Genomic DNA, 26,866 nt, shown 5'->3' on the forward strand with positions numbered 1-26,866 from the left:
GCCTTCATCTCCTGCTTGTGGGCTTCTCGAAGCCACTGATGAGCCACTGTGTGAAACAGGATGCTGGAATAGATGGTCCTTGAGCCTGATCCAGCAGGGCTGTTCTTCCCCTGCAAACACTGTAAAAGCATTACGTGGGTGCCAGCCACTGCGACCAATAGCCACCAATAGCTTACTCCCTACAAACCTCTACCTCACAATATTTGCATTTGCATTATTTAAGTGAATCATTTAAAAAGCTAATTCTGAATCTTCATCATAAGCCTGATATGCATGGTACATGGGTTACGTTGATTGGTATGTAAAAATTACAAAAAACAAATATGATACGATAACATTTAGTTTTGTATTTTCAGTGTTTCAGGTAACATAGGAGAGTATTTATCCACAGCAGAAAACTACAGGGAGAAGCAACCAAAAGGCACATATTTCTCTGTCCTCATACTTTCCAAAACCAGTATAAATGCAAAATCCATACCATGACTAAAATGGCAGGAAACATGAGAACATACAATCACATAGGCTCCATTACATTTACTCCTGAGTCCCGTTTTCCCCTCCCACCCAACTTCCATGGACAAGTACATCACCAAGACAACAGTGAAAAATGCAAGCCTTCAATTTGCTCCCCTCTTTATACATGCAATAAAGCAAAATGGACAACCCCTTAAAACAATCTGGCTAGACACAGCTGCAGTTTTTCCTATACAGCTTTGCTAGTGCCCTTCGATCATGACCTGTGTTGCCCTTGTTTTTATAGCCTGGATCTCAACTAGGGCAGAGGGAGGCATGGCCAACTGTGTCAAGTTTCGTGTGGTGTGTTGGCAGTTTTGATTAAAGGGCCTTCAGGGATTAGAATGAGTCTAAACTAATTTCCACTCAGAGACAAATAAGCATTTGATCCCTCAGGTACAAATTAGCCTATTACACCACCTAGGGAGTTTAATACTCTAAGGTGTGTGTGTTTATAATCTGAGCCCTTAAAGCTCATTTCCTTTCTTTCATCTGGACAATAAAAACAAATTGGGAAAAGCAAACAGGGGCAGGATCATACACTGGAAGCATACCCATTCTCTTCTCTGGTGAAGCAGAAAAGAAAGATATCAAGGGGCATATTTGATTCACCTATATGAGATTTGCAATATAATCCTCCTAACTAAGTCTTGTTAACTAGATATCAGTTTGGTCCCAGGTGGTTTATACTGTATCCAGGGTGTGTGAATATTAACAGGTTTTTCAAAGCAAGTGGCTTTAGCCAGATGGCCTTTAAACTTGGTGCTTATTTCTCTTTTAATTCCAAAGCAAGAGTGGCTGCTTCCTTAAATCATCCAACATGATTTAGTTGTAGATTTAATGTGGTGTTTCTACCAATTAAAATCAAGCTTCTTTATTTCCCCCCAAACTAAGCTGCTCCTTTTAAAAACGTATTTGCAAAAACAAAAATCACATAGACCACCACCAGTTTGTTCAAAAGCTGTAAAAACATGTGCTGCTCCTAGAACAGGGATGGGCAAACCTGGCCCTTCAGCTGTGGCTGGGGATGATGGAAGTTGTAGTTCAACAACAGCTGGAGGATCAAATTTGCCCATCCGTGTCCTAGAATGTTTGCAAAAAGTCTGTCAATCAAGCATAGCCTTTGTTTTCACTGAAATCAGCATCCTCCTTCCACAGTGGCTTAGACCTTTGCATGGATACACATAGTCTCCTTGCAAACAATGAGATAAGTCTTATCCTAAATTGTCGTTCAACTAACCAGACATGAATTGTGCAGAAGATTCATAACCTCAGAAATGCAATTTCAATCCATTAACCCCCTAGGTAACCAGTTTTCCTGATTTTTTTTTTTTTAAGGCATTAAAAGAGATTAGAATTCCACAGTTACTGAAGCAAACTAACATGTCCATAGATGGAATTTGCTGAGCGCCTCTCATCTATCCGCAAACCTTATGTTATTATTTTGGAGAAGGAGAATAATGTCAAAGTCACTGTGAATACTACGCGGTATCACACAGTCCAATGCTCTCAAGGAAAACAGAGCAGTCTGAAAAACCTAAGGCCAACTCTTCCTGGCTTGATATACAGTACTTTGGATGGCATCTGAGACAAACATTAGTAATGAGTAACAGATTAAATAGGAGTATGCATACACTGTACATTATATACTTTCAGCTGTCCCAGTTAAGTAGCTTGTCTGCTAGATGTAGCGCTTCAAAGACCACAAACCATTTGGCAATAAACACATTAACACAACAACATTCCAAGTCACCAAGTGCAAACTATTGTTTGTTGTAGTTCAAAAGACACACCAGTTCCATTCCTCTGTTTTTTTAAGTCACAGAAAGATTACCAAACACCCCACATTTCTTTCAAGAGCACTAAATTCAATCACTTTGAGAACAGCAACCATTTCCGAAATGAACGGGGGAGCGGCTCTCGTCTGTGTTCAGGAGGCTCTCCGTTACATGCATCCGGTTTCGGTCGTGCAGCAAGAGACAGCCTCACAATGCCCGGCCTTGGACTCCAGTCTTTTCAGAAAGGGGGACAGCACTACTCCTTGTGACATTTAACAAGTCATTTTTGCCACTCCGTATTCCAGGCTGACGACGCCAGGCTCTGCTTTTGACAGCTCTTCCATGTACTCGCTGTACCGATTATCTGCTGCATTGGAGCCCTCTATCGTTCGGATACAGTCATTCCCATGCAACAGAGGTTGCTCCTTCTTAAAGAACTGGGACGAATTAAGTACTGCTGCCACAGGATGAACAGACCGCAGAGGTTCCTTGGTGAAGACTGCATCCAGGTCCTTTACATGACGCCCTAATTTCTGAGATTAAGAGCAAAGATTCAGAGTGAGTGGTTTCCAAACACTTTCTTTGGCCAGATCCTGGCCAACCGTTGCTCACACCTAGTTTTTGACCCACATCTTTCATGTAAGCATATGAAGTTGCCTAAAACAGAATCAATTGGTTCACCTGGACCACTACTATATCTTCTGGCTCTCTAAGGTCTTTGCCAGCTTTGCTACAAGGTCACTAACTGGAAATGCCAGAGACTGGAATTAGGGTCTTCTGTATGCAGAGCATGTACTCTACCACAGACCCATCATCTTCTCCCCTCCACCCTACACTGCTAGTGGCATCCCTTTCCTCCCTATATTATCATGTTCTTCATCCACCCTCTGTTGTCCCTTAGGAATACGAGTGCATGCACCAAGGCAGTGCTTGGCAGGGAAATTTTCACCCATCTGCTGCTGCAGCCTGCATCTCCACGCTGCCTAAAGTCTATTGGCAATGCCAGCCTTGGAGACTAATCCAACAAGTGATCAGCAGCACAGCCTGGACACCACATTATACTATACAAAGGGATTGATATGTATGACAAGAGAATTAAAAGCTGAAGTTCAGGAACGTCTGGCAAATCTCCCTTCACTGCAGACTCCTCTCTGACTTGTCCCAGTCCATTTGTGTGCATGTATTCTGAAATGGGCCGGTAGGTGGACTGCTAACATCCCTTACTGGTAACAATGATCACAAAAGCAATTCAAAGAGTAGCCCTATTCACACATTATATTCAGTGTACACACAATCTGTGTACATATGTGCAGATCTGAACACAAGTACAGTTATTCAACCATTATGTTCACTGCACGTATGGTAGTTCCCTTCCTATTTTACCCTTTATTAGAGGGGCCTGAACCCAGATGTACTTTTAAAATGAATGCATGTACAGTCATTCATGCAAGCACATATATATGGATACAGACACCTGTACGTAGAAACGTCATGTCTGAATAGGGCTAGTATGTGGTGCAAATAAGCTATCATTTAAGAAGAAATGGCTTGAAACTTGGGTCACATGGGCAGAACTTCAGTCATGTAAGGGGGATTTTCTGCTCTCTTCACCCCACTGTAGTCCTCTCTGCACCTGAAAAGCTGCTCTCAAGGATCAGAGGGCACTCTGGAACAGTGTTGATTGGGACTCGGGGAAATCGAGGGGGTACTCTTGCACTTGTGGAGGTGCCTTTCTGCTCAAAGAAGAGAAGGTTCAGATCCAAGCTAATGACTGCAATGAGAACTGGACTTTATAACAAAGAGGCTAACCATTTTAGGGGGAGAGCAAGCCTAACATCAGAAATACAGTTAGTCATTTCCCAATACTCACTGCTTCCATTTCCTTAACGTCTTTCTCTAGCAGTTTATTTTGTTCACTCATGCTCATGACATGGTTGAATAGAGATTGCCTGGGATGCATTGTATGATCAAACTGATGATACATGTTTCTCCAAAACCTGTAAGGTGCCAACCAGAATAGCATCTTGATATACAACTTTGACTGTCGGAACATTAAAAGAAGAATCACCACATTAAAACTTACTTAAAATTAAAGGACGTTGTGTCAGGCTCCAGAACTATGAGGGACTGAGAAAAATTCTCATTGTAGATGGGATTTAGATATTTCTTGCATTCATTCAGAAGGAAAGGCCACAGTGAATAAGTCTTCTCTTTCAATCTTAAGGTAAGGAGAATTCAAATTTATACACAGTCAGTGACTGAAGAATGAAGTTTAATGCCAAAGCTCAGACACAAATTATAAACATAGGGGTGCTGTGGTCAGAACTCCCAACATCATCTTCTTTAATTTAAAAAACCCAGCTGTGTGCTCAGGGGTGGTAATGGGGAGAAATGGATCAGCGCTGCAGAGTTTGGGGTGGGGAGAGGTTAATGCAATCCCCAGTGCCATTTCCCAGATGTATTATTGTTAAGAATGATTATACGCTGCTTTACAACAAAAAGCAATAGCAGGAGCAGCACAAAGTGGAATATACAGAAAAAGATGGCTCCCTCTCCCCAGAAGGGCCAGTCTGAAAAGAAACACAAAGACGACAACAGAGACAGCCACTGGAAATGCTGTGACAGGGCTGGATGAGGAAAGTTGCCCTCCCCCTGCTAAATATCATAGCACCAATACTTTTAGCCAGAGAGGTGGGTTGTTTAGCCCCTTAAAATGTTTTGTAGGCAAATTAGCAGGGGGAGAGTAACTGGCCCTATCCACCCCCAGCACAGTACCTCCAGTGACTGTTGCTGGTGTCTATCTTATGTTTCTTTTTAGACTGTAAGCCCTTTGGGGACAGGGTCCCATCTTATTTGTTATTTCTCTGTGTAAACCACCCTGAGCCATTTTTGGAAGGGCGGTATAGAAATCAAATCAAATCAATCAAATAAATAAGGAAGGGATGGAGGGGAGTTAGGGTTAGGGAGAGTTTAGCTTTTTCTTTTTGTCCATATTGTGCTTAGCATCATCCCTGCTCTGGCTTCATAGGGCATTACAAGGTCCCAGGTTAAGTCCTGCTGCAGTCAAATTGTTACACCCCAGGTTCCTCCCTGAATTCACAGGTAGCACTTCAGCTATCAATATGCAGTTTTATTTGCAAATCAACACACCTTAATTTTGCTCGCCACTGCCAGACCCACATTTGAAAGTGGAGACAAAAATAATGACATGCTCATGGCAAAAAGGTCATCAAAATTATTCACCATCTTTCTAGAAGGTACCTTGGTGTAGCTAGCAGGGGTAATTTCCACCTGCACAAGGCTAACCACAGCTTGGGAGGGAGTTTATTAAAGTTAGGGGGAAAAGGAAGGGGTGAAACCCACCTATCCCAGCACCATGGCCCTAATTCAACTCCCTACTTCCACCCCACCACAGATGCTTTTAAGACATCAGATCTCTTGCAAGTTTCTCAGTGCAGAGTGTTACCTTGGCCTGAAAAAAAATCAGTCTGTTGTAACTTGCAATTTAGTTTTTTCATGCTTAGTTTGAATGGTCTGCAAACCTTCAGGGACATATTTTTCAGTGGCACAGTGGGCTTCCTGGGGAAGGAGAGGATGTAAAAAAAAATGCCCCTTCCCGGGTGCACTGGTGCAGTTAGTCTGGAAGTGCTGTTCCTCTCCCTGCACTGGTGCTTCCTTGCTCTGAAAGTCAGCCACTACATACAGTACTACTCTTTCGACAATAACTCTAAACTCAAAGGAGAATGGATGTTCATAGCCTCCCCCCCCACACACACACACACTAAATGAAACATTCTAAGATTTAGAAGTATGCGAATTCTGAGAACTATAAACAATTTTTTTTTTTAACTACAGTTGCAATATTGAATTTAGAAAGATGACCTTGAGCATCAGGGGTTACGAGAACCCTCTCTTGATTTTCAGTGCAGCAAAGCTTGGTCACCAGCAGGAGGAGTTCAGTTCTATACAACATTGTTTCTAGCAAGAAGACTTACCTGAGTTCTTCTCTTTCTTTTTGGTAGTTTCCAATGAAGTTTCCAAACTGGCACGAATGGACATGTTCATGGATCTGGAGGAGAAAAGCTTCGTTGTACTCAAAGGCTCGTGGAAACTGCTCTGTTAGATGCCAGACACTTTCTAAAAATTGGGCAAACACTGGTGAGATTTCCTTTGGGTCTCCATCCAGTTGGCCACATCTATAAAATATGGTCCACATTAATGTTCAATAGAATACCTAAAATTGGATTGTTCACAGTGCAGTAAGATTATTGGCAAATCAATCTTTTGATAAATATATTGGCCCAGTAACACACACTACAATTTCTACTTTTCACTTTGACCAAACTAAAAATATTTGCTTGCAAATATTTGCTTGCAACTCAACTCCAGAGATTATAAAATCAGCAAGAATAGTTCGGGATAGCACTGCAGGAGGGAATACTGGACAAAGACTAGTCCAGAGAGGCCACAAAAATAAAATACAGTTAAGATACGTGTTTTGCTTTCGTATGTTCAGTCCAGTCTCATTGATTGGCAAAGGTAAATGGATACATGTAGAAAAAAAGATACTGGCCAAAATCCAGAGAGCCAATAAAGAATTGCCCCCCCCCCCAACCTTCTAGGCAGTAAAAGGCATGCCTAGTGGAATTTGTTCTTAGAAACCTCTTCCTTTGAACAACAGTCCAGAACGTAACACAAATTGCTTTTTAAAAGTGGCCTTCCTCAGTAGTTTCAAAAGTGGTTTGCCATGTGGCACGGGGTGGGGTGGGGGGCATATCCTGAGCAATATAACTCAAAATCTTCATTGGCTGTGGGAACTGGTTTTGCAGATTCTGGATCCTGGGCAATGTGTACTCAAGAACTGCTATACAACCCAGACAAACATATGTAAGTTGAGTGAAGTCCACATATGAAAAAAGGGAAACATGCAGTTGAGATCTCAAGTCCACTTTAAAGTCTCCAGGAAGGCCTGAAGATGCTAGTGGTTTTCCTGTGGCCAGCTCAAAAAGTGGGAATACATATGCACATGTAGGGCACACACACGATTACAGGTGCATCCAAGGAGAAACTACACAAACTACCATGTGAGTGACTTGCAGTTCAACCCTGGGAATCATAAGTCTCAAGGTAACTGGAGACACATAGGAGATGCATCATGGAGGCACAAGATAGGTGCTAAGGGAAGGGAGTGCGCTCTGAAGTGTCCAAATGCACTGAACGTTCCTTAGTGTCCTGGAAACTCAACTGGAGATAGAGGAAAGATGGACCCAGGAGCTATTTGCCTGATCATTTGCCTCAACCCCAGTCAAGTCCCAGCCCAACCCAGGTTTCTAACAGGCTGAATGCCATTCCAGGGTTAAAAGAATGTACGCTCCATATGACTGTAGATATGCAAGGGCATATATGGTTTAACATAACAGAGCAAATTTAGCAAAACAGAAGCAGTTCAAACATACAAGCACATCTGTACTTAACGTAAAAGACTCTACCTTTCTGAAAATTTATGTCCAAAAGCAATCCAGTCTTTTTCTACCAAAACCTAGGGGGGAAAAAACCAGAAGGCATCTGTTCCAAGGACATTCCTCAGAAACATTCCTCATATTCATAGTAAGTGTGAAAAAGTGAAAGTGGGGTCACCTCAGAAGTTTTTTCTGAGGTGTGAATTCTCATTCTATCATAGCAAATGAGATTTTTTTCAATTAAACAACTCTCATGACCCCACTTTGACTTTTTCACACCTCAATTACTATGAATAATATGAGGAAGTAATCAATTTAGCACACTTCACCTTATGAAGACAAACCTCATAAATTCACCAAAATTCACCCCTCTGCCCAATCACTCTGAAATTGGGGACGGGTGGTAGCCTCCACCCATTAGGCACTATCTACCAGCCCACCCCACTCCTTTGGGGCAGATCCACTTACTGCCCCCAATCTGCCCCAAAGACACCCAAACTCCAAATATTCCCAAAAAATCAGCCCTCTGCCCAATCCCCCTGAAATTGGGGTCGTAGCCTCCACCCATTAGGCACTACCACCCCACCCCACTCTTTTGGGGCAGATCCACTTTCTGCCCCCAAACTGCCCCAAAGTCACTAAAACTTCAAAAACTCTCAAAAAATCAGCCCTTTGTCCAATCCCCCTGAAATTGGGTGGTAGCCTCCACCCATTAGGCACTACCACCCCACCCCACTATTCTGCCCCAGGCCCCACTTTCTGCCCCAATCTGCCCCAAAGACATGAAAATTTCAGAAATTTCCCAAAAATCAGCCCTTTGCCCAATCCCCCTGAAATTGGGGTGGTAGCCTGCACCCATTAGGCACTACCACCCCACCCCACTCCTTTTGCCCAGATCCCATGCTATGCCCCCGAACTGCCCCAAAGTCACTAAAACTTTAAAAAATCGCCAAAAATCAACCATGAACCGAATCACCCGAATTTTTCGGGTCCGAAATTCGGGTGATTCGGCTCGTGCCCGAAAAATATCGGGGGACATCGGGGGTGATTCGGTTCGGCCCCGAATCACCCGAAATTGTTCGTTTCGGGCACAGATCATTCTGTGCCCGAAATTTTTTGCACATCCCTAGTGTTTGTCACACGGGTCACCATCTTCCAGTCCTAGCTAGGCTTGTGAATTTGGCTGCCCACCAGAGTTTCTACCTCACTGTGCCTGACCATCTCAACCTTGCTGTTGTTGTTTGCTCTGGGTGCAGTTTTTGTAGTCTACTATCTGCTGGAGTTGGTGAGTTGCTAATAAAGCTTTGAAATTTTATTGTGTGAATGGGTTTTGTTTCCTTGGCAGCAGGGACTCAGGTGGAGAAGCCCCCAAATAGGGTTGTCTGGCTGTGCTGCAGACCCGTGCTCCTTCTAATTATTTTTATCTGTGTGTGGAGTGAGTTTTGTTTCTGGGCGAGTATCAAGGCAATATGTACGCACGTGCATTCAGAGTGGGATCTTCCTGATTCAACCTGAGTGGGATCTAAAATTAACTGATCAGACATCAAAAACATGTGTGCATGCACACATATGTGCACACCTTGGAGGGAACACTGCAGTAGACCCTAATTATTATAAGAGGGGCTTGTAAACATTAAGGCAAGCACCCTATGTCCTACTGATTTAGATTCCATGTCACCTGAAATGGAGTCTTGGCCTGTCCATATACACCCCTTTTAAACCATTTTTTCCTGCGTATACCGAGGTCCATTACCTGACCGTAGATACGAGAAACTGCGAATAGTGAATCTGCAGGCTCTCCTGTATAGCTTAATGCATTAGGGATAAACAGACATCTCTATCTTTAATGAAAAGAATAAACTTCAGTCTAATCTGCAATATGTATGCATCATAAGAAAGTATCAACTGGGAAAACAGCAATTCACAAAAGCAACTTTGTTTTAGCATCTGCTAACTAAAGGGAACTTAGTTTGCTATGTATAAGTACTCACCATGAATCCTTTAATTGTTCTATAAAATGGATCTAACAATAGAGAACCCAGAGAACACACTTGAGATGTCCGGTCCCAGCCATCAGAGCAATGTACTAGTACACTTGCACTCTCCAAAGCTATGGCCTACAAAAAGGACAACAAGTCTTATTCATGAGTGCGCCACAAAGAGGAAAAGAAATCAAAGTCCCAGTATCCCGACAGCATCCAATCTTCTGTCTTGGAAAAAGACTTTACTCCCAGTTTGTTCCATTTTTAATAACAGCCTTTGGTCACCACTTGTTGGTGCACACAAGAGCCCCAATCCAAGCAAGGATCTCTCTTCTTCTGTTTGTCCTAAGAACAGTACCCCTCGCTGCATGGCACTTAGGATGCACTTACTGCTCTGAGGGTATAAGGGGGAAGGTAACTTGCTCAGTCTATCAGCTGATTTCCTCCATACCAGTACCACCACTAATACAGTTGACAGCACTGACCATATTGGTGAACTGAACATTTTACAAGGAAAGATGGGACATAATTCTTTCAATAACTAGTCCTTTAATACATTTGGGGGCGGGGACGGACACGAGGTGATGGTGGTCTGCTTAGATGCTCAATTTTCTGCCAAAAATTGGGCATCTTTTCTGCCCAATTTTCTGCCAGTTCCTTACACTTGGGCTAAAAATTATTTCTTTTCCAAGACAGAAGATTGGATGCTGTTGGGATACTAGGACTTTGACAGTACAACCTGGAATGTAACTGCAGTATGCTTGCGGAACATAAGCTGTATTTACTAGTATGTGCAGACAGTTAAATGTTCCTGCTTTTATTATTTTGCCTGACATTGTTCCCAAACTGATCAAACATATTGATATGGTGTTATATTTTTTAGATTTATATATTTTTTCCTGTGCATTGTGACCTACTTTGAGCACAACTGTTTGCGGAAAAGCAGTATGTACATTACAATCTACTCTAAGTGAGCATGCTATGCACTACCTTCCAGAAATTAAAGAATGCAAAATTACTTTGGCTAAGAAGATAGCAGCATCCAACACTGCTTTGATGTGCCGAAGCCATCCAGAGCTCTCCAGACCAGACAGAAAATCATTGACCGATAGGCCTCTTGTCCCACAGACTAAAATGGGGGAAAACTAGATGGTTATTAAATTCAGAACAGCAACCGCTCCTCATTCATTGAATAACATTAACTTCATTTTTATAAGTGTTTGAATTAAAGAAATCAGAATTCCTAACAGTGCTAACTATACAAGCAAACTTTCCCTTGAATAACTCAAGCCCTTAACTGCTTGGGCCCAGGGTATTTAAGATAACGCCTTCTTCGTTATGAACCCTGCCACCTATTAAGATCTTCAAGGGAGGTTCATCTAAGGGTTCCACCAGCTCATCTGGTGGCGACTCAAAGGTGTGCCTTCTCTGTAGTTGCCCCAGAGCTGTGGAATGCACCTCCTGCTGAGATTAAAGCTGCTCCATCCCTATTGACCTTTAGGTAACAGCTGAACACACATCTCTTTAGTCAAACTTTTTAGCGATTTAGTAGTTTTTCGCTTTTTTAATTTGAACTTTTATATGTTTTAAGTTGTTTTAAAATTTCTTGGTTTTAATGTTGTAAACAGCCTAGAGACTTCAGTAGTGGGTGGTATACAAATATGCTAAGTAAATAAATAAATACCTACATCATGTGGGCACCCTACAAGAGAGGATGTGTTAAGCTGCCAATGGTGCTGAAAATTTGAACAAACAGTACAGGTAAGAACCATGTGCCTATTTGCCATGTGGCTGCCTTCTCAGATTGCAATGCACAACATCATCACAAACCACGCTGTTCAGGTGTTCCTATGTGGCACATCATCTGTACCAAATTTGGTGCAAATCAGCACAGGCATTGCAAAGTTGTTATGGGACACTCACAGACGGCCACATGGACAGCAAGGCGATCCCATAAGGGTACCTTCCATGCAGAAAGTAGGCTAAAAAAGTTACACAAAAAAGGGGGCTCTCCGATCACATGGAAGCAGCAGCAAACTAAGCGCATAGTTACATATTATTGCTGCCAGCAACGTGAAATGCACAAACTCAACCTCTCTCCCACCCTCCTAAAATATCTGACCACCTACACACATGCTGATTACATATAAGCAATCACAGTATGTATGTGTGAGCATGGCCTATTTCTGCAACACTGCAACAATATTTCTGTAACAATAAAGGCATATACCGATCAGAGAAATTTGCCATGACTCCCCAGTTGATAGTCTCATGTTTTTAAGTCATCAGACCTGCTTTTTACACTTTACGGTGCTTACTGATGGAAACGCCAGTGTAGCTGTAGCAAAGACAACTGCTGTACGAAGAGTGGCTGTACGAAGTCTCTCTTACATTGGGGTAATGGGTTAGAATACAAGCAATGTAACAAGCAGCTCAAGTTGAAGAAAGATGCTCATGAGATCCCCATTAACTCAATGTAATTCTCATTTGTAATATTTAACTGACTGAAGTGGCCACAAGAAAGATCACCAGGTAAGATTTCAGAGGTTAATTTCCAATTATGTTAAAAATTTGTACACAAACAACTGCTTTGTTCATATTTTTAAAATTGCTCATTTAAGCTGATGTGTAACCCACATAGCAAGCCAGTTTCTTCAAACCAGAAGAGATGGCAAGAGCTTACTGCAACAGTTCACAACTGTTTCCTGACCTTCAGCATCCATAGTATGAGAAAACTACATTTTTTGAAAGAGATCAGTATCTTCGTTTTGAACTTACCATCAGGTTCTTTATAGCAGTATACATACCTTCCAAAAGTTTTTGCAGACTAGATCTCATAACATGGATGTTTTCAATACCAACAAACTGGAATCTAATATTAGAATAGTTGTCTTCATTTTCATATCCTTTTCCTGCTGCTCTGTTTGCCATTGCATTCAGCTTGAAGAGAGTTAAAATAGTCATAACACAGCAAAAAAAAAAACAACCCATCTTATTTTACATTCACTTGCTCCCCAGGTTCCTAGGACAATTCTGCTTTTCTTAATGACCTCCTAACTACCTGCTAAACCAAGCTACTAACCACACTGAATCCTGGGTGTAGGAAGTACCAGAAACTATGCTCCTTTTCTGGTTACATTAGACTACACATTATGTAGCCAGGTGACTGGGTGAGCCATAGATGAATACAGCACAAGCTTTGCATGCAGAAGGTTCCAGGTACTATCCCTGGTATCTCCAGGCAGGGCTGGGGAAAATGCATGTCTGAAACCTTGAAGAGCCGCTACCAGTCAATGCAGGCAATACAGAGCTAGATGGATTAAGAAGCCCTACATTCCTATGAGTAAGATACCATGGCTGGGATCTAAAGAGCTACTCTAGATGCACTCAAGGACAAAGCCATAGATGGACAATTCCATTACTGCCCTCTGGACACTGATCAAACTGAGTCCTACTGCTTTAACTGTAAAGCATGGTTTTCTATAACAGTAACCCCACCCTTTTGCCTCCCCGAACTACAGCACTAACACTGAAAATCATCAACTGGAAGAACAGCACCTACTTTAGGCCTGGTGTCCACAACATACATAAAGCGATTGGTAGGATTGGCTTTACTGATTGCTTGCAACATGTGCTCGTCCTCCAGGCACCTGGCACTGAATCCCGAGAGAGGCTGACTACATCTGCAAATGGCAGCCTAGCAAGACGACAGAAAGGGCAAAAATAAAAATCTGATTGTAACAGGTCTAAATGAGCACTATAAGTGACATGGACAGAGTCCTAGAGCTTTAGTTCACAGATAGCAATTTTAACAGAAAATGAGAACAAGAGCTATGATACTACAGCTTGGGACATGCAGATACTTTCAGAGGAAAACCTAAAAGCCAAAATATTTCGTAGAGTTAATGTCACTTGCATCATTATAGACACAGAGCGTTTGCCCACATATTAGCGATAAAGCTGGGGATCCAGACTAGTTTCTGAAAAGAGATAACAGCTAGTAATATGTACAAAAGCATATTTACAATATATATGAAAATATGCAAAAGTATATTTACAAATCCTACATTTGGGGATTGGAACTCAGACCCATTCTGGACCCCAAGACACACGTGCTTACTTTCTAGGCACCATGCATGCAACCCTTTTCCTCCCTCCAAAAAAAAAAAGCCAACCAAACCCCAAAGAGAGACAACTCTGAAGGTCTTGATTTTTTCCAATCACTATGAATAATTGGTACACAAAGATGGTTTGAAAGGTTCTGTGGTAGCTTGACAAAATTATTACAGACACCTAGTTAAGAAGGACCTAGTGGATAGTTACATACCACTAGCATCATTTTTCTCCTATCAGCAAGCATGAAGCAAATATGAGTTCGTAAGAAACTACATTAGAACTAGGGTCCTAGTTTACTATACATATTCTCTTGTTTTTCCCTGTGCTGGAAAACAGCCTTTAGCCAGTTGTACTGAAAACAATTCAGACTATACCTTATTATCTTTATGAAAATATGACAGCACAGGGAACCTTCCTTTGCTCCGGAACTTAGAACTGCCAACAATTATGGGCTTGCTTGCACTCCTGGGAACATAAAGCTCTCTCGGATAGGTTTCACAGATCTAAGAGAGAAAAAACGGGAAGTATAAAAAACATATTTAGATATCATACATAAGTGGTAGCATCTACTGGAATTAATGGTATGGGTCTTGCAGGAAGAGATCCGTCTGCATGCCAGGGATTTCAATTTGGTCAGAATTGCTAGAAGAAATCTAGAGTGCCAAATATCAGGGCACCAGAAAAAGGCCCTGAAAGTGTGAGAAAAATGCCTTGTTGACCCATGGACAAATTTAACATGGGAACAGAAGGCAGCTCCAAATCCACAGTCTTGGGATCAATCCCAAGAAAGGTAGGTAACAAGAGAGAACAGCAGCGAATAGCAATATGCACAACATAAAGAACGTTAGCCGACAGGAGGGAAGCTTTTCACTTACAGTTTGTAGTAAACCACTACAAAAAGATAATCTAAGGAGGGGCCCATCAAACCCCTGGTGTAGAATTCTTCTGACATGTCAGAAGTTAAGACAATCAAGACCCAAGACCAAAAAAAACCCCAACAACCCTACATCATTAAGATATAGGAGAAGAGTTAAAGACAGGGAAGCTGTTATCACAACTAACTGTAGATAAAATCAGCTCCTGGCATTAAAATGGAAAACGGCTAACTTCTATGTTGTCTCTCCCCAAATCAGTGAGAAAAAACATTGCCAGTGAATCCAGTTATTGGAATGGTTCTGAAGGAGAAACCATGCATACAACCCCACAGAGCTCTATGACTGAGGCAGAAGGAACCTAATTTCATTGCTTTAGATCAGAAGTGCACTCTCCGGCTGGTGAACTATGATTGATTAAGTGCTGTCAAGTCAGTGTTGACTCTTAGCGACCACATTGATAGATTCTCTCCAGGATGATCTGACTTCAACTTGGCCTTTAAGGTGTCTCACTGGTGAACTATAACTCCCATCATCCCCAGACATAGGGGCCAACAGTCAGGGATTATGGGAATTGTAATCCAATATCTGGAGTGCCAAAGTAGTGCAGCCCTGCTTCAGATTCTCCCAATTAGCGATAACTTGGGGTCATCCATCGCTTGTGTATGTAACTAGGTGGAAACTCACTTAAAGAGTTGTAGAACAATTGCAAAACACAAGATGTCCAGAGAGGGCCTTTCAAACAGAATTCTCACAAGGGGAGAAGGAACAGGTCATTTTCTCCAATGCTTATGCTAGTGCCAACAGCAAGAACCCCACCCACTGAAACTTCATGTCATGGGTGGAACCCTGAAGCATGCTCACAAGCATCTTTGAAGGCAAGTCACTGAACACGTGAACAAATACAGCCTAGCATTCAAAGCCAGTGAGTTCTGCACAATATAAAATTAGAAATAACTGGAAGCTTCATACAGACACAAATGCATGAAAAGCCTATTGTTTTCTTCCTTCACAGCAACAGGCAATCTATTACCTTATAATCACGATTCGCATCAGACAATTGCCAGTCAGAATTAGGCACACCCATCCGATTGTAGTCTTCTGCTAGGTCAATGAGCTGCCAGCCTTGCACACGCTCTGCCTCCGTTTGCTTTGGGTTGTACGAGAAGGCATAAAGTTCATCGTACCTAACTAAAGAAATCAGGAGAAAAATCAAATAAAGGCGTCTGAGTCCTGTGGCCTTGAGAGAGCAAACATGGGAATACTGTGTTGACCATATTCTTATGAAGAAGGACGTCGCCTTCTTACCTGGTCTTGACAGCTGAAGCAAGGAGTTATAAATATCATGACAGTCCCTTTCTCTGGGAACAATGAAGTGAACTATCCTGAAGTTCTTGCACTGGATCACCAGGGGGCAGCCTGAAGTAGTCAAGGCAAGTTTCTCCACAGCAGCAATATGATGGTGCAATATCTGCAATACAGAAGAATCCATAAGGAGTGATTAAGTGAACAGAAATGCTTAGTGGCACTTTCCCAGTCAGGATCCAAAACACACATTTAGGCATGCACAGTGATTTGTGATCTTTTTTCCCCTTTGAGCAGCACGTGTCCACCACATCCAACACTGTATTTGAAGACTCTCAGATACAGAAGCAGTTTATCATGTAGCTCAACTGAAGAGCTGGTTCTGTGAGCTGGCATCTTGATAATCAGCCAGTATCAGAATCTTATCTGCAGATCCTTCTGTCCATTCCCTCTGGAAAGCTTCTGGGCTATGACCAGAAGAGACTTCTCCCCAACCACCACATACCTGCATCTCTGATTATATTAATATAATCATTCCTCTCTTGTTGATTTTAAGTTTTAAGCTGCTTTAGGAGCCAATCTTGGGTAACAAGCAGGATATAAATGTAATAAATGGTGGTGCTGCTGTCTGAGAATTTAATACAAAGCTCCTTTTGGAACCAGTGGTCCACTCAATACATTAGCCCCTTTTGGAACTACAGGTGAAACTCGGAAAATTAGAATATCATGCAAAAGTCCATTAATTTCAGTAATGCAAATTAAAAGGTGAAACTGATATATGAGACAGACGCATTACATGCAAAGCGAGATAAGTCAAGCCTTAATTTGTTATAATTGTGATGATCATGGCGTACAGCTCATGAAAACCCCAAATCCACAATCTCAGAAAATTAGAATATTACATGGAACCAAGAAGCCAAGGATTGTAGAATAGAACAATATCGGACCTCTGAAAAGTATACAGTGTACTGTGCTTGATTGGCCAGCAAACTCGCCTGACCTGACCCCATAGAGAATCTATGGGGCATTGCCAAGAGAAGGATGAGAGACATGAGACCAAACAATGCAGAATTGCTGAAGGCCACTAATGAAGCATCCTCCATAATACCTCATCAGTGCCACAGGCTGATAGCCATGCCACATTGAGGCAGTAATTGCTGCAAAAGGGGCCCAAACCAAGTACTGAATACATATGCATGCTTATACTTTTCAGAGGTCCGATATTGTTCTATTCTTCAATCCTTGTCTTCTTGGTTCCATGTAATATTCTAATTTTCTGAGATTGTGGATTTGGGGTTTTCATGAGCTGTACGCCATGATCATCACAATTATAACAAATTAAGGCTTGACTTATCTCGCTTTGCATGTAATGCGTCTGTCTCATATATCAGTTTCACCTTTTAATTTGCATTACTGAAATTAATGGACTTTTGCATGATATTCTAATTTTCCGAGTTTCACCTGTAGTAGTATCATTCTGGTCTATAGATCCTAGTCTATTTTTACATTATTCGCAACACTAAAGGTGACTATCAACAGACCACAAGTGCAGCCACACTAAACAAAAATCAAAACAAGCAAAAACTCTTATTAAGAGAAGAAAAAAGCTTAGTCAGATTTGTTAACAAAGCCTCAAATTCTTCTCTTATTAAATATTAACATTAATAAATACCAAAAGGGAAAAAATGTGAGCTCAACAGAACTATAAGAAACAGTTGCAGGATATTCAGAACACTTTTTCCCCATCATCTTGCAAGATTATACTCAAACTGTGATGCTATAAGCAGAGGGAGATGACCAGGAGCCTTAGACTTGGGTAGCAAGACTGATACGTCACATGCTGACCAGCATTAATCTCTGTGAATTCACAGGAATGACATCTGATCAGCTGGCCCAAATGCTGTCTATGAAATAATCCCACCCCTCCGTTTCTTTGGGAGACAGAAGGTAATGCCTGGAATGCTTCAGATAGGACACTGCAATGCAAAGAATGTAGCTCAACAGGGCAACCACATGGATGCATACAGTTAAGCATTTATTTAGCTTGCAGCAATAAACAACTTGTCACAAGGCAAAATTTTGGCTGGCATGATGCGCAATCCTAACTGGGACAGGAAGGTGCAGTATTGTGGTGGCATTGCTGTGGACACAGAAGCAGCGGCACTGCTGGGGTAGACGGTGGCTGTGCTACCTGCATTATTTTAATTTCTCCCATTGCAACAAATGCGAGAAACTACAGCAATGCTTGTAAGCACAGCTTCTGTCCTCCCCAGTGACGCTTCAATATCCACAATACCCTCCTGTCCCCACCAGGACTGTGCATGTCAGCCACTGATCTTGGGGAGTCTCCTACACCAGGGCATGGTGCCTTTAGAAAATAGACCACAAAAAACGAACGAAGTGTAATTCAACATTTAGGTTGTAAGGCAGTGTTATTAGGTTCCTCACCCATGTTTCCCTCTGGCTGGTGTCTATAAACAACAGGTGAGTTGCTGTGAGATAGAGCGTTCCCGTCTGCGACTTGATGCTTGTGCTGAACCGGTCCAATAATTTCACCTGTTCAACCTGTGAGAAGGGGAAAAAGGATGGCCAGGAGGTAAAAAAGCTAATTGATCAAATTATGAAATACCATCTTGACTGACATAGCAGTGGTCTAGTCATGGAGCATATTTAAAGCTGTCCTGAACAGATGACCCATACACAATGCAAAAGGTCCAAGACAACACTACAGATCATGTCATATTTTCAGCAGATTGCTTTTCTTCGAAATGTATCTACAGGCAATAAGCCCCAAGCATATGTAGAGGACCTTTTTTTTGTGGGAAGAGAATGCTTCCGACTGATTTGATATGCTACAGAATGTGCTGTCTTGAGCCTTAACTTTCAGCCTAGAGTGGTGACACACCCAGCCTCCAACACTGGAATGCTGTGTTCCCCAAGGCAAGATGACAGGCAATCCCTTACTGAGGAGCAGAGATTCAGGCACTACTCTGGGGCAGCTAGTTCACCTCCACGAAGTAAACGTTCATCTACAGTTGCCACCGGCTCATCTGGTGGCTACTCAGGGATGGGCCTTCTCCATTGCTGCCCCAAGGCTTTGGAACACACTTCCTGCTGAAATAAGAGCCTCCCCATATCTTACAACTTTTTAAAAGGCAGTCAAAGGCACATTTGTTCACCCAGGCTTTTAATTAGACAGTGTTTTAATAGTTTTAATGTTTTAAATTTTAATTGTTGAAATGTGTTAATCTTTTTATTGGTTGTTTCTATTGTCTTGTAAACCACCCAGAGAACTTGTGTTCTGGTCAGTATAAAAATGTGTTAAATAAATAATAAATAAATGAAAAAATAAATAATTGATAAAAATAAATAAATAGATAAATAAATGATAAATAAATAACAAATAAACAATAAAAAATAAATAATAAAAGACATCCAGTGGCACAAGCTACATTCCTTATGTTCTTAATAAGAGGCAGTGTTCTGTGTGTGAACAGCATGCAGTCATTTGTGTTTTCACTGTACATAACTACAAATGCAGCCACCAGCCATGTGATGCCTTACATAGACTGGAAACATTGGAAACATGTGTCTCCTTAGTGCATGCCTTAGTTGCAACAGCTCATGAATTCTTGCTGATAGGAAGAACAGCTCAGGCCAAATATTTCCTGGCTTTGCATCTTTTAGTCCTGACAAGTGGACAAGGTGATGAGATGTTGACCAGGCCATTTAAATTCCAGCAGAGGGGCAAATCTAAATTATCTGGTTCTAGAGGCTGTCTTAACAGAAGTGTTAAAACACATACTGGACACACAGAGTAAGGTCAATCATCTCATACAACTATTGGTGTGGTAGGAGCAGTTCAGTAACATTCAACAAGTGTTGCAGGTATAGGAAGTTAAGGGACATTTCTCCTGAATCATAGTTTCAAATAATGGTAGGGCAGACTTCTCAAAAATACTGCAGACCAAACCGTTCACAGCCTTAATCTGCATCCCTCCTTCTTAAAATGGGATTATGTCATTGTATTAATTTGTTAGCCCTATCAATATGAAGAAACATGCTATGCAAAAACAAATTCAGGCCAGAATTTTAGAAAAGATGCCTGGATGCTGTTGAAAGCAAGAAATGTATGTCTTTGGCTCTTCCTCCCTGGCAGAGAGTATTATAACAAAATATGTGACATGAAGTCAATGTGCTCCAGGTTTCCCTGTTTCACTGTCACTCTGCGGGGCAGGAAACTCATTGTGCAATGATATCACCCGTTTTGTTTGTGTTATTGGGGGAAAGGGGGAGGAGACAATAACATGAGATTTTGGTTAAAGGCACAAACTATGCTTCTTGCATCATGATCTCTGTTCCACCCTCACACTGGGGAAACTCCACCCACCTACTCACAAACTCAGAAAACTATTCAAAACAAGAAGAATGCGAGCCACAAAGTCTTGTGTGCATGATGCTCCCCAAAAGCACAGGCAGGGGAAATCCCTGCTACTGTAAACCACAGTGGGGAGCAACTCACAGAAACAACTTCCTACCACCCTGAAAAAAGTTCAACCATCTTTCATTTTACTTTTACTTGAAAATCATTTCGCACATTGGAAGGTTTGTTTTACCTGAAGCCCAGCATTAGGCCTGAACAGCAACCACCACAATAAGATTATAATGAGTGACTTGGCATGGATGCATTTTTCCTACTTTCTTGGCAGGACTGCCTCATTAGTGCTAAGTCAGACGTTCGCTGCTAGACCTCTAACAATGAGCCTGCCTTCCCCCCAGAGAGCATAGCCCCTACATTTTGTGCACAAAAGGGTTAGAACTCAAGGGAGAGAGCAGCAACAAGAGAACATCTTGCATCAGCAATGCAGCAATGTGCAATTCCTGGATGCTATCTCAACATCAAAGTTTGATCTGGATAGGTTACAAGAAGCATTTTTGACGGATATCCAGGCCGTGGATTTTTAAAAACATTAGAAGCGTACATCAGTAAGCATCTCTTACATCTGTGGTTTTCAGAGGTGTAAATATGACATATCAACCACAATTGCACAGAAACGATTCAGCTAATTTGTAGGAAACAGAAAAGTAGACTTTCAAGTAGGTACAGAAGCAAAGCACTCTGCTGTAGGCTTTCCAGGCATACTTGCACTGTGAAATAATTAGAACTTTCTACACAGCCAAACTGGACTGCAGCCAGAAATCATACAACTGGATTGTAAACTAAGAGCGCCCTTTGGGGACAGAGACTTGCCGAATTATTTATGAACTACTATAAACCACCTCACCTAGTCATCCTGTCCCTTTTTTAATAAGCACAAGCTGTATACCAATAAGTAAGTAAATATGAGGGTCTTCTGGAGTGAAGTCCAGTTGTACAGGTATCTATTTATATTCTGCAGAACAGGAAATGCTAAAATCTGAGCCTTTTATAAGGTATTAACTGGAAGTGCATTTTAAGAACTAGTGTCTCAATTTCTTTTTTCTAGTTAGAGTGCCATGTTATTATAGGCCTTGAAAAACTTTCTTTGGATCTAGGAGCCAGCCCAAAAATTTGGGAGTCAGACAATGGACCCTTGACAAAATTAGTGATGGACATTGTGAAAGGGGAGAGTAAAATGGGCTTCTCTTTATGTCCTCTACAAGTAATATACTCAAAATAGAAACAGGGCTGCCTGGGACCAACGAAGATTTTATTAAATAACTACCGCTAAACGTCCTAGTCTAGGTACTATGGCTCCCTTTCACCTGTGATTTGTCAAGTCCTGGGTTATTACTTTTACAAAAACAGTAACCTAGCAGGCAGCCAAAAGACCAAGGAGACGCTGAAGTCCTGTTCAGTGTTCCCTCTAAGGCGTGCACACATGTGTGCGATGTCTGTTCAGTTAATTTTAGATCCCACTCATGTTGAATCAGGAAGGCCACACTCTGAATGCATGTGCATGCACACTGCCTTGACACTGCTGCCCAGAACAAAACTCAATCTGCACAGATGAAAAAAAAATTAGAGAGTACACTGCCCCTGTTTCATTGCATGGCAAAGAAGTAAACAGAGACAATCCATAAAAATATAGACAAGGAGTGGCAACGGAATACCAGCTTGGTCTATTTGCAAAGAACCAGGAAATAATATAGAAAACCTTGCATCCATTTTGTTTCTTTATAAAGATGATTCAATTTCTTCTTTTAAATTTCCCCAAAGAATTTTCAGCTCCAGTTTTTTTTAGCATTAGGCTAAGTTGAGGTAATAGACAGTATAAATAGTTTGAACTTTTAACAGATGCTTCCATCTTCCACTAGATTGTCATTTTAAGCCAAATGCAAGATGTTTGAAAACATCTTTTGAGGAATATATTTTCTCACCGCAGCTAATAATGAAGCCCATTACTTTTTTGTGACTACTGCCACTCCCAATTTGCCATAAATGTTTTTGTCAAGCTTCCCCCAGCATTAGAATAGCAATTTGTTTTAGTTAGCTCTTTGAAATGGCAGATTGCCACAGCAGATTGGCCACTAGCTTTCTCCTTTTCTGCCCCCATCTAACAGAATTTGAATCCAAGAAGAAGGTTCAATTAAAATTTCTTTAAAAAATTTTAAATATACGAATACAACAAATATTTATATACCAGTTTTCAACAATAGTTCCCCAAACGGTATATATAAATATAAATAAATAAGACTGCTCCCTATCCCCAAAGGGCTCACAGTTACAAAAAAGAAACATAAGATAGACACTAGCAACAGCCACTGGAGGGTTGTGTGCTGGCAAATGGATAGAAAGGGCAGTTAAGCAGGGGATATCAACAAACAGCAAAACGGAACATCAAAATCCCATCAACATAAACTCACTTCCAGCCACATTTCCCCTGATATTCATTCTTTTTAATACCTAATTAGAGTGTTAGGAGGACTAAGTGGTGGGGGAAGAGACTGGAAGCTTTCAGTTTACTTGTAGGTTTCTCATTTACTGCTATAATTCCATTAACTACTGAGAACCTAAGATGATGCAGGTTTTTTGGGGGGGGGGGCAAGTTTTAATTCAATCTGGAATGAAGCTACATTACAGCCAAAAAGATCTAGCAAGAGAGATGAATAAAGAATCTGGAAAGTGTTTCCAAACCCTATGATTTCAAAATAGCTCCTCCCTGAGCTGAAAATTCCATCAGAAACTTCCATCGTGCAGGATAAAAGGAGAAGATGAGAAACAATACAAAGCGGCACGGCATGCTGCTATTTGGCTATTCTGAATTATGGCAAAGAAAGCTAGGTACACTCCAGATTGTTCTTTAAGCTGCAATCCACCAAAACCACGGGTACAACTATGCCTAAGTTTGGAAGGGGTCATCCCCTCAAAGCACATATGAATCTCTCGGCATGTGGGAAATTACTCACTAGGAGCCGGGATCAAGCCAAGAGCCTGGCTTCCTTATATTAGTGATTCATGTGCAGATCTCAAGTTCTCTCTCTTGAGCAGCTAGCATGAAAGGTCTAGTACATGGCAAAAGGCAAACTTTTTCTTGCCATGCAATCTTCATTACAGACATGTGATGCTCTATATACAGATGATTCATTATAGCCCCAGAAATACTTAGCAGGAATATGTTTAAGGCATTAAAATAAATTGGTAAATAGAGGAGCGGAGAAATCAAGCAAGAGCTATCAGCAGAAGGTGAGGAGGCTATTCTCATGAATCTCCCACCCCTATGGTGATCCCAGCCATCTAACGGTGCAGCGGGGAACTAACTTTCCTAGGGAGCAAGAGGTGACTGGTTCAAATCTCTGCTGGTATGTTTCCCAGACTATGGGAAACACCTATATCGGGCAGCAGTGATATAGGAAGATGCTGAAAGGCATCATCTCATACTGCATCTGGAGATGGTAAACCCCTCCTGTATTCTACCAAAGAAAACCACATGGTTCTGTGGTCGCCAGGACTCGACGGTACAACTTTACCTTTATGGTGATCCCAACAACCTAACCCACCTTGATTTATAACTAACAGGCAGTATATAAATGTAGCAAACAAACTAGCCCAAGTTTTCTACAACAAACTAATATGAATATTTTTATACCACTTCTCAACAAAAGTTCACAAAGCAGTTTACACAGATATAAATACAAAAATAAAATGGCTCCCTGTCTGCAAAAAGGGCTCACAATCTTAAAAAAAAAAACCCAAAAAACCCCCATAAGATAACCAGCAACAGCCACTGGAGGAATGTTGTGTTGGGGATGGATAGGGCCAGTTGCTCTCTCCCTGATCAATAAAGACAGCAAACATCACCAGGACAGGACTTCAAAGAGACTGTGGATTACAGCTTTACAGTCAATCAAGTATTTTACTCAGAAAAAAGCAAAGCTGATTTTGTGACAGGGATCAGTTCAGAACCTGTTAGTAACACTACAGCCTAGACAAGGAAAATGTGTAGTACTTATAGTGTGCATTTTGGAACAGGTGTAGAGTTCCTTCCTCTCTCCACCAACAAGTCAACCAGACATCTCAGATTAGGCATCAGGGTTACAAGTGTGTGCGTGTGTTGGGCAGAGGAACATAAAATATTTTGTCTTCTGGATTGGCTTGAGCCTCACTACCTCTAATTAAACAAATAAAGCAAAGGAAACAAGCTCCACCCAATTTGATGGGACTGGCTACCTGGTGTTTACATTTAAGCCTTTGCTGCCAGATCTCAACCATGCTTAATGATAATTAAGTCACACAGATTTCTGCAGGACATACTTGCAAATGAGCCTTTGTTCCTAAAGATGTATGTGGGGCAGGGTTCACAAAAAGCTGAAAAGGCTGTAGAAGAGCTCCTTTGTTTTCCTGAAACAACAAAGGGTCCTGTGGCACCTTAAAAGTTAGAGGTTCCACTTTCTCTGTCTCTTTCTTTCTCACGTTGTAATTTCAAGTGTTATATGTTTTAATTTGATGTTCTAATCCTGTTGTGAGCCACCCAGAGAACAATTTGTTATAGGACAAATAAAGTTGCCCCACCACAAATACAGTTGTGTTTTATTAATTTTTATTATTTTATTATTGAAAGAATGCACAGAATTGCAGCCTACTCAAGCACAAGTTCTACTGAAATTGGTAGAATTTACTTCCAAGAAAATAAGCCATGCCTTAGGCTGTATTGGGTTGTCTTTCATACACTATACACTAGCTTTCATACACTATAAGTCCATTTAATTATGCGACTGATTAAGTGGGTTCTAGCCCATCAACATTTACACCACAATGATACATCCCAGAGACAGTATGTTATAGCAAACACATGAGCCCTGTACCATCTTCAATACTTTTTTGGGGGTGTGGGGGGGTGCTGTGCCACCGTGGACTAGAATACACTTCCAGATACTGGCTAAGTATGACAAAATATACTCTAGTCCACAAAAGCGTTTGCCACAAAAAAAACGTGCTGGGTACCCCAAGATTATTTTGCATGCAGGATTTCTACAGTGGGGCTTAGCACAGCCATCAGAACCTATGTCACACAGGCTGCAGTCCCAGGCACGCTGCGCCGGCCGCTAACCCCACGGAACCGAAGGTAGCTGCAAGCAAGGCTGCCATCCGAAGCCATGACTGTACTTGGGAGCCAACCTGACTGAACTCGGCGCGAGGCTTATTGCAGCAGACACAAACAGGGTCGGGCTCGGGCAGGCAGGCACAGGGCTACTACGCACAGAGAGAATGGGCTTTGCCAACCCCTTGAGCAGCGAGCAGGGCAGCCTTGGCTCAGACAGCGGGAAGGCAGAGCGCACCAGCCGGGCCAAAGGGTTCCAGACACATCCCGGCCCCCGATATTTCCGGATCCCCTCCCACCTCCCAGCTGGTTGCCTGGCTGGCGCCCGCCTCCTCTTGCCGGGAGGCAAGCCAGGCAAGGCGGCCAAGGCTTGGCTGCCCGGGACTGACAGGCTGCTGCCCCACGCAACGGGCTAGGCCCAATTCGGCGGGTTACCTTGGTGGTGCGGATGTGCTCCATGATGCCACCGCGCCCCAGCTAGCCAACTGCCAGACACAGGCACCGCCGCCCCTCTCCAACGAGCAGCGCACCCGGCGTCTCCTGGAGACATTTCCTGACAATTGAGAGAGGGGAGGGGGAGGGCAGCCGGGAAAAGCCCGAGTCGCCCCCACAGCGCCCCCTGCTGCACGGAAGACCCGGCCGACCAATGAGGCGGCTTCCCGCGAGGTGGCGCGCTCCCGCGGGGCGAGCTCGGCGACGGCGAGCTCTCCTCCGCAAAGGGGCTGCTTCCCGGCGCTTCCCAGACTTATTTGGGCTCAGTCCCCAAACCACGATTCTCCCTTCCTCTTTAGCAGCTGACCCGGCTGTTAAATGGTTTTAAATTAAACATATACATTTATAATCTAACTTACCTCACACACAGGGTTGTTGTTGTTGTTGTTGTGAGGAGAATTCTCTAAACCACCAAACCTGCCAAGAACATGCCCCCGTTTCCCCAGTCATGTTGGCAGGTATGTATAGAAGCCGTGTGCACTGCGCTGGGCGACCTGGAGGGAGAGCAGGATAAAAATGTAAATAATTAATAGGTGGGTGGCTCAGCAGAAGCGAGGGATGCCAACAGCCCCCTTATTAGCAGCAGGGACGTCTCTTAGATTTCAGCCCAAAACAGTCTGCCCTTATGGGATGCATTTTTGTCTCTTAGTTTCAGCTAATGGGAGAACTTATGGCTCAGATCAAACCAGTCATTTTCACTAATAACAAAATAATGAGCCCCAACTCCTTTCCCTTCGACCAGGGTACTCTGTGATTCTGGTGGGCTATGCAGGCTTAGGGTTGCGAACAGTCCCATACTGGAGGAGACATTAACAAGAATATTAACAG

At 42.3% G+C, this 26,866-nt stretch overlaps 1 protein-coding gene across 1 annotated transcript; it reads right to left on the minus strand.

Moving 5' to 3' along the window:
• Nucleotides 1–327: 327 nt before the first annotated feature.
• Nucleotides 328–26,151, minus strand: MTMR6 (myotubularin related protein 6). Its single transcript, XM_053304329.1, has 14 exons — nt 25,982–26,151; nt 18,474–18,590; nt 16,029–16,191; nt 15,754–15,911; nt 14,223–14,351; nt 13,295–13,429; nt 12,540–12,672; nt 10,752–10,861; nt 9,742–9,867; nt 7,781–7,830; nt 6,287–6,487; nt 4,375–4,509; nt 4,162–4,288; nt 328–2,824 (listed from the first exon to the last, which is right to left on the minus strand). Exons 1-14 carry the CDS (start codon nt 26,003–26,005, stop codon nt 2,564–2,566), a joined length of 1,869 nt encoding a protein of 622 aa, XP_053160304.1. The 5' UTR covers nt 26,006–26,151; the 3' UTR covers nt 328–2,563.
• Between the last annotated feature and the right edge of the window lie 715 nt (nt 26,152–26,866).

This window comes from Hemicordylus capensis, chromosome 3 (genome assembly GCF_027244095.1).
Source record: "Hemicordylus capensis ecotype Gifberg chromosome 3, rHemCap1.1.pri, whole genome shotgun sequence".
In the NCBI taxonomy this organism is placed as follows: domain Eukaryota; kingdom Metazoa; phylum Chordata; class Lepidosauria; order Squamata; family Cordylidae; genus Hemicordylus; species Hemicordylus capensis.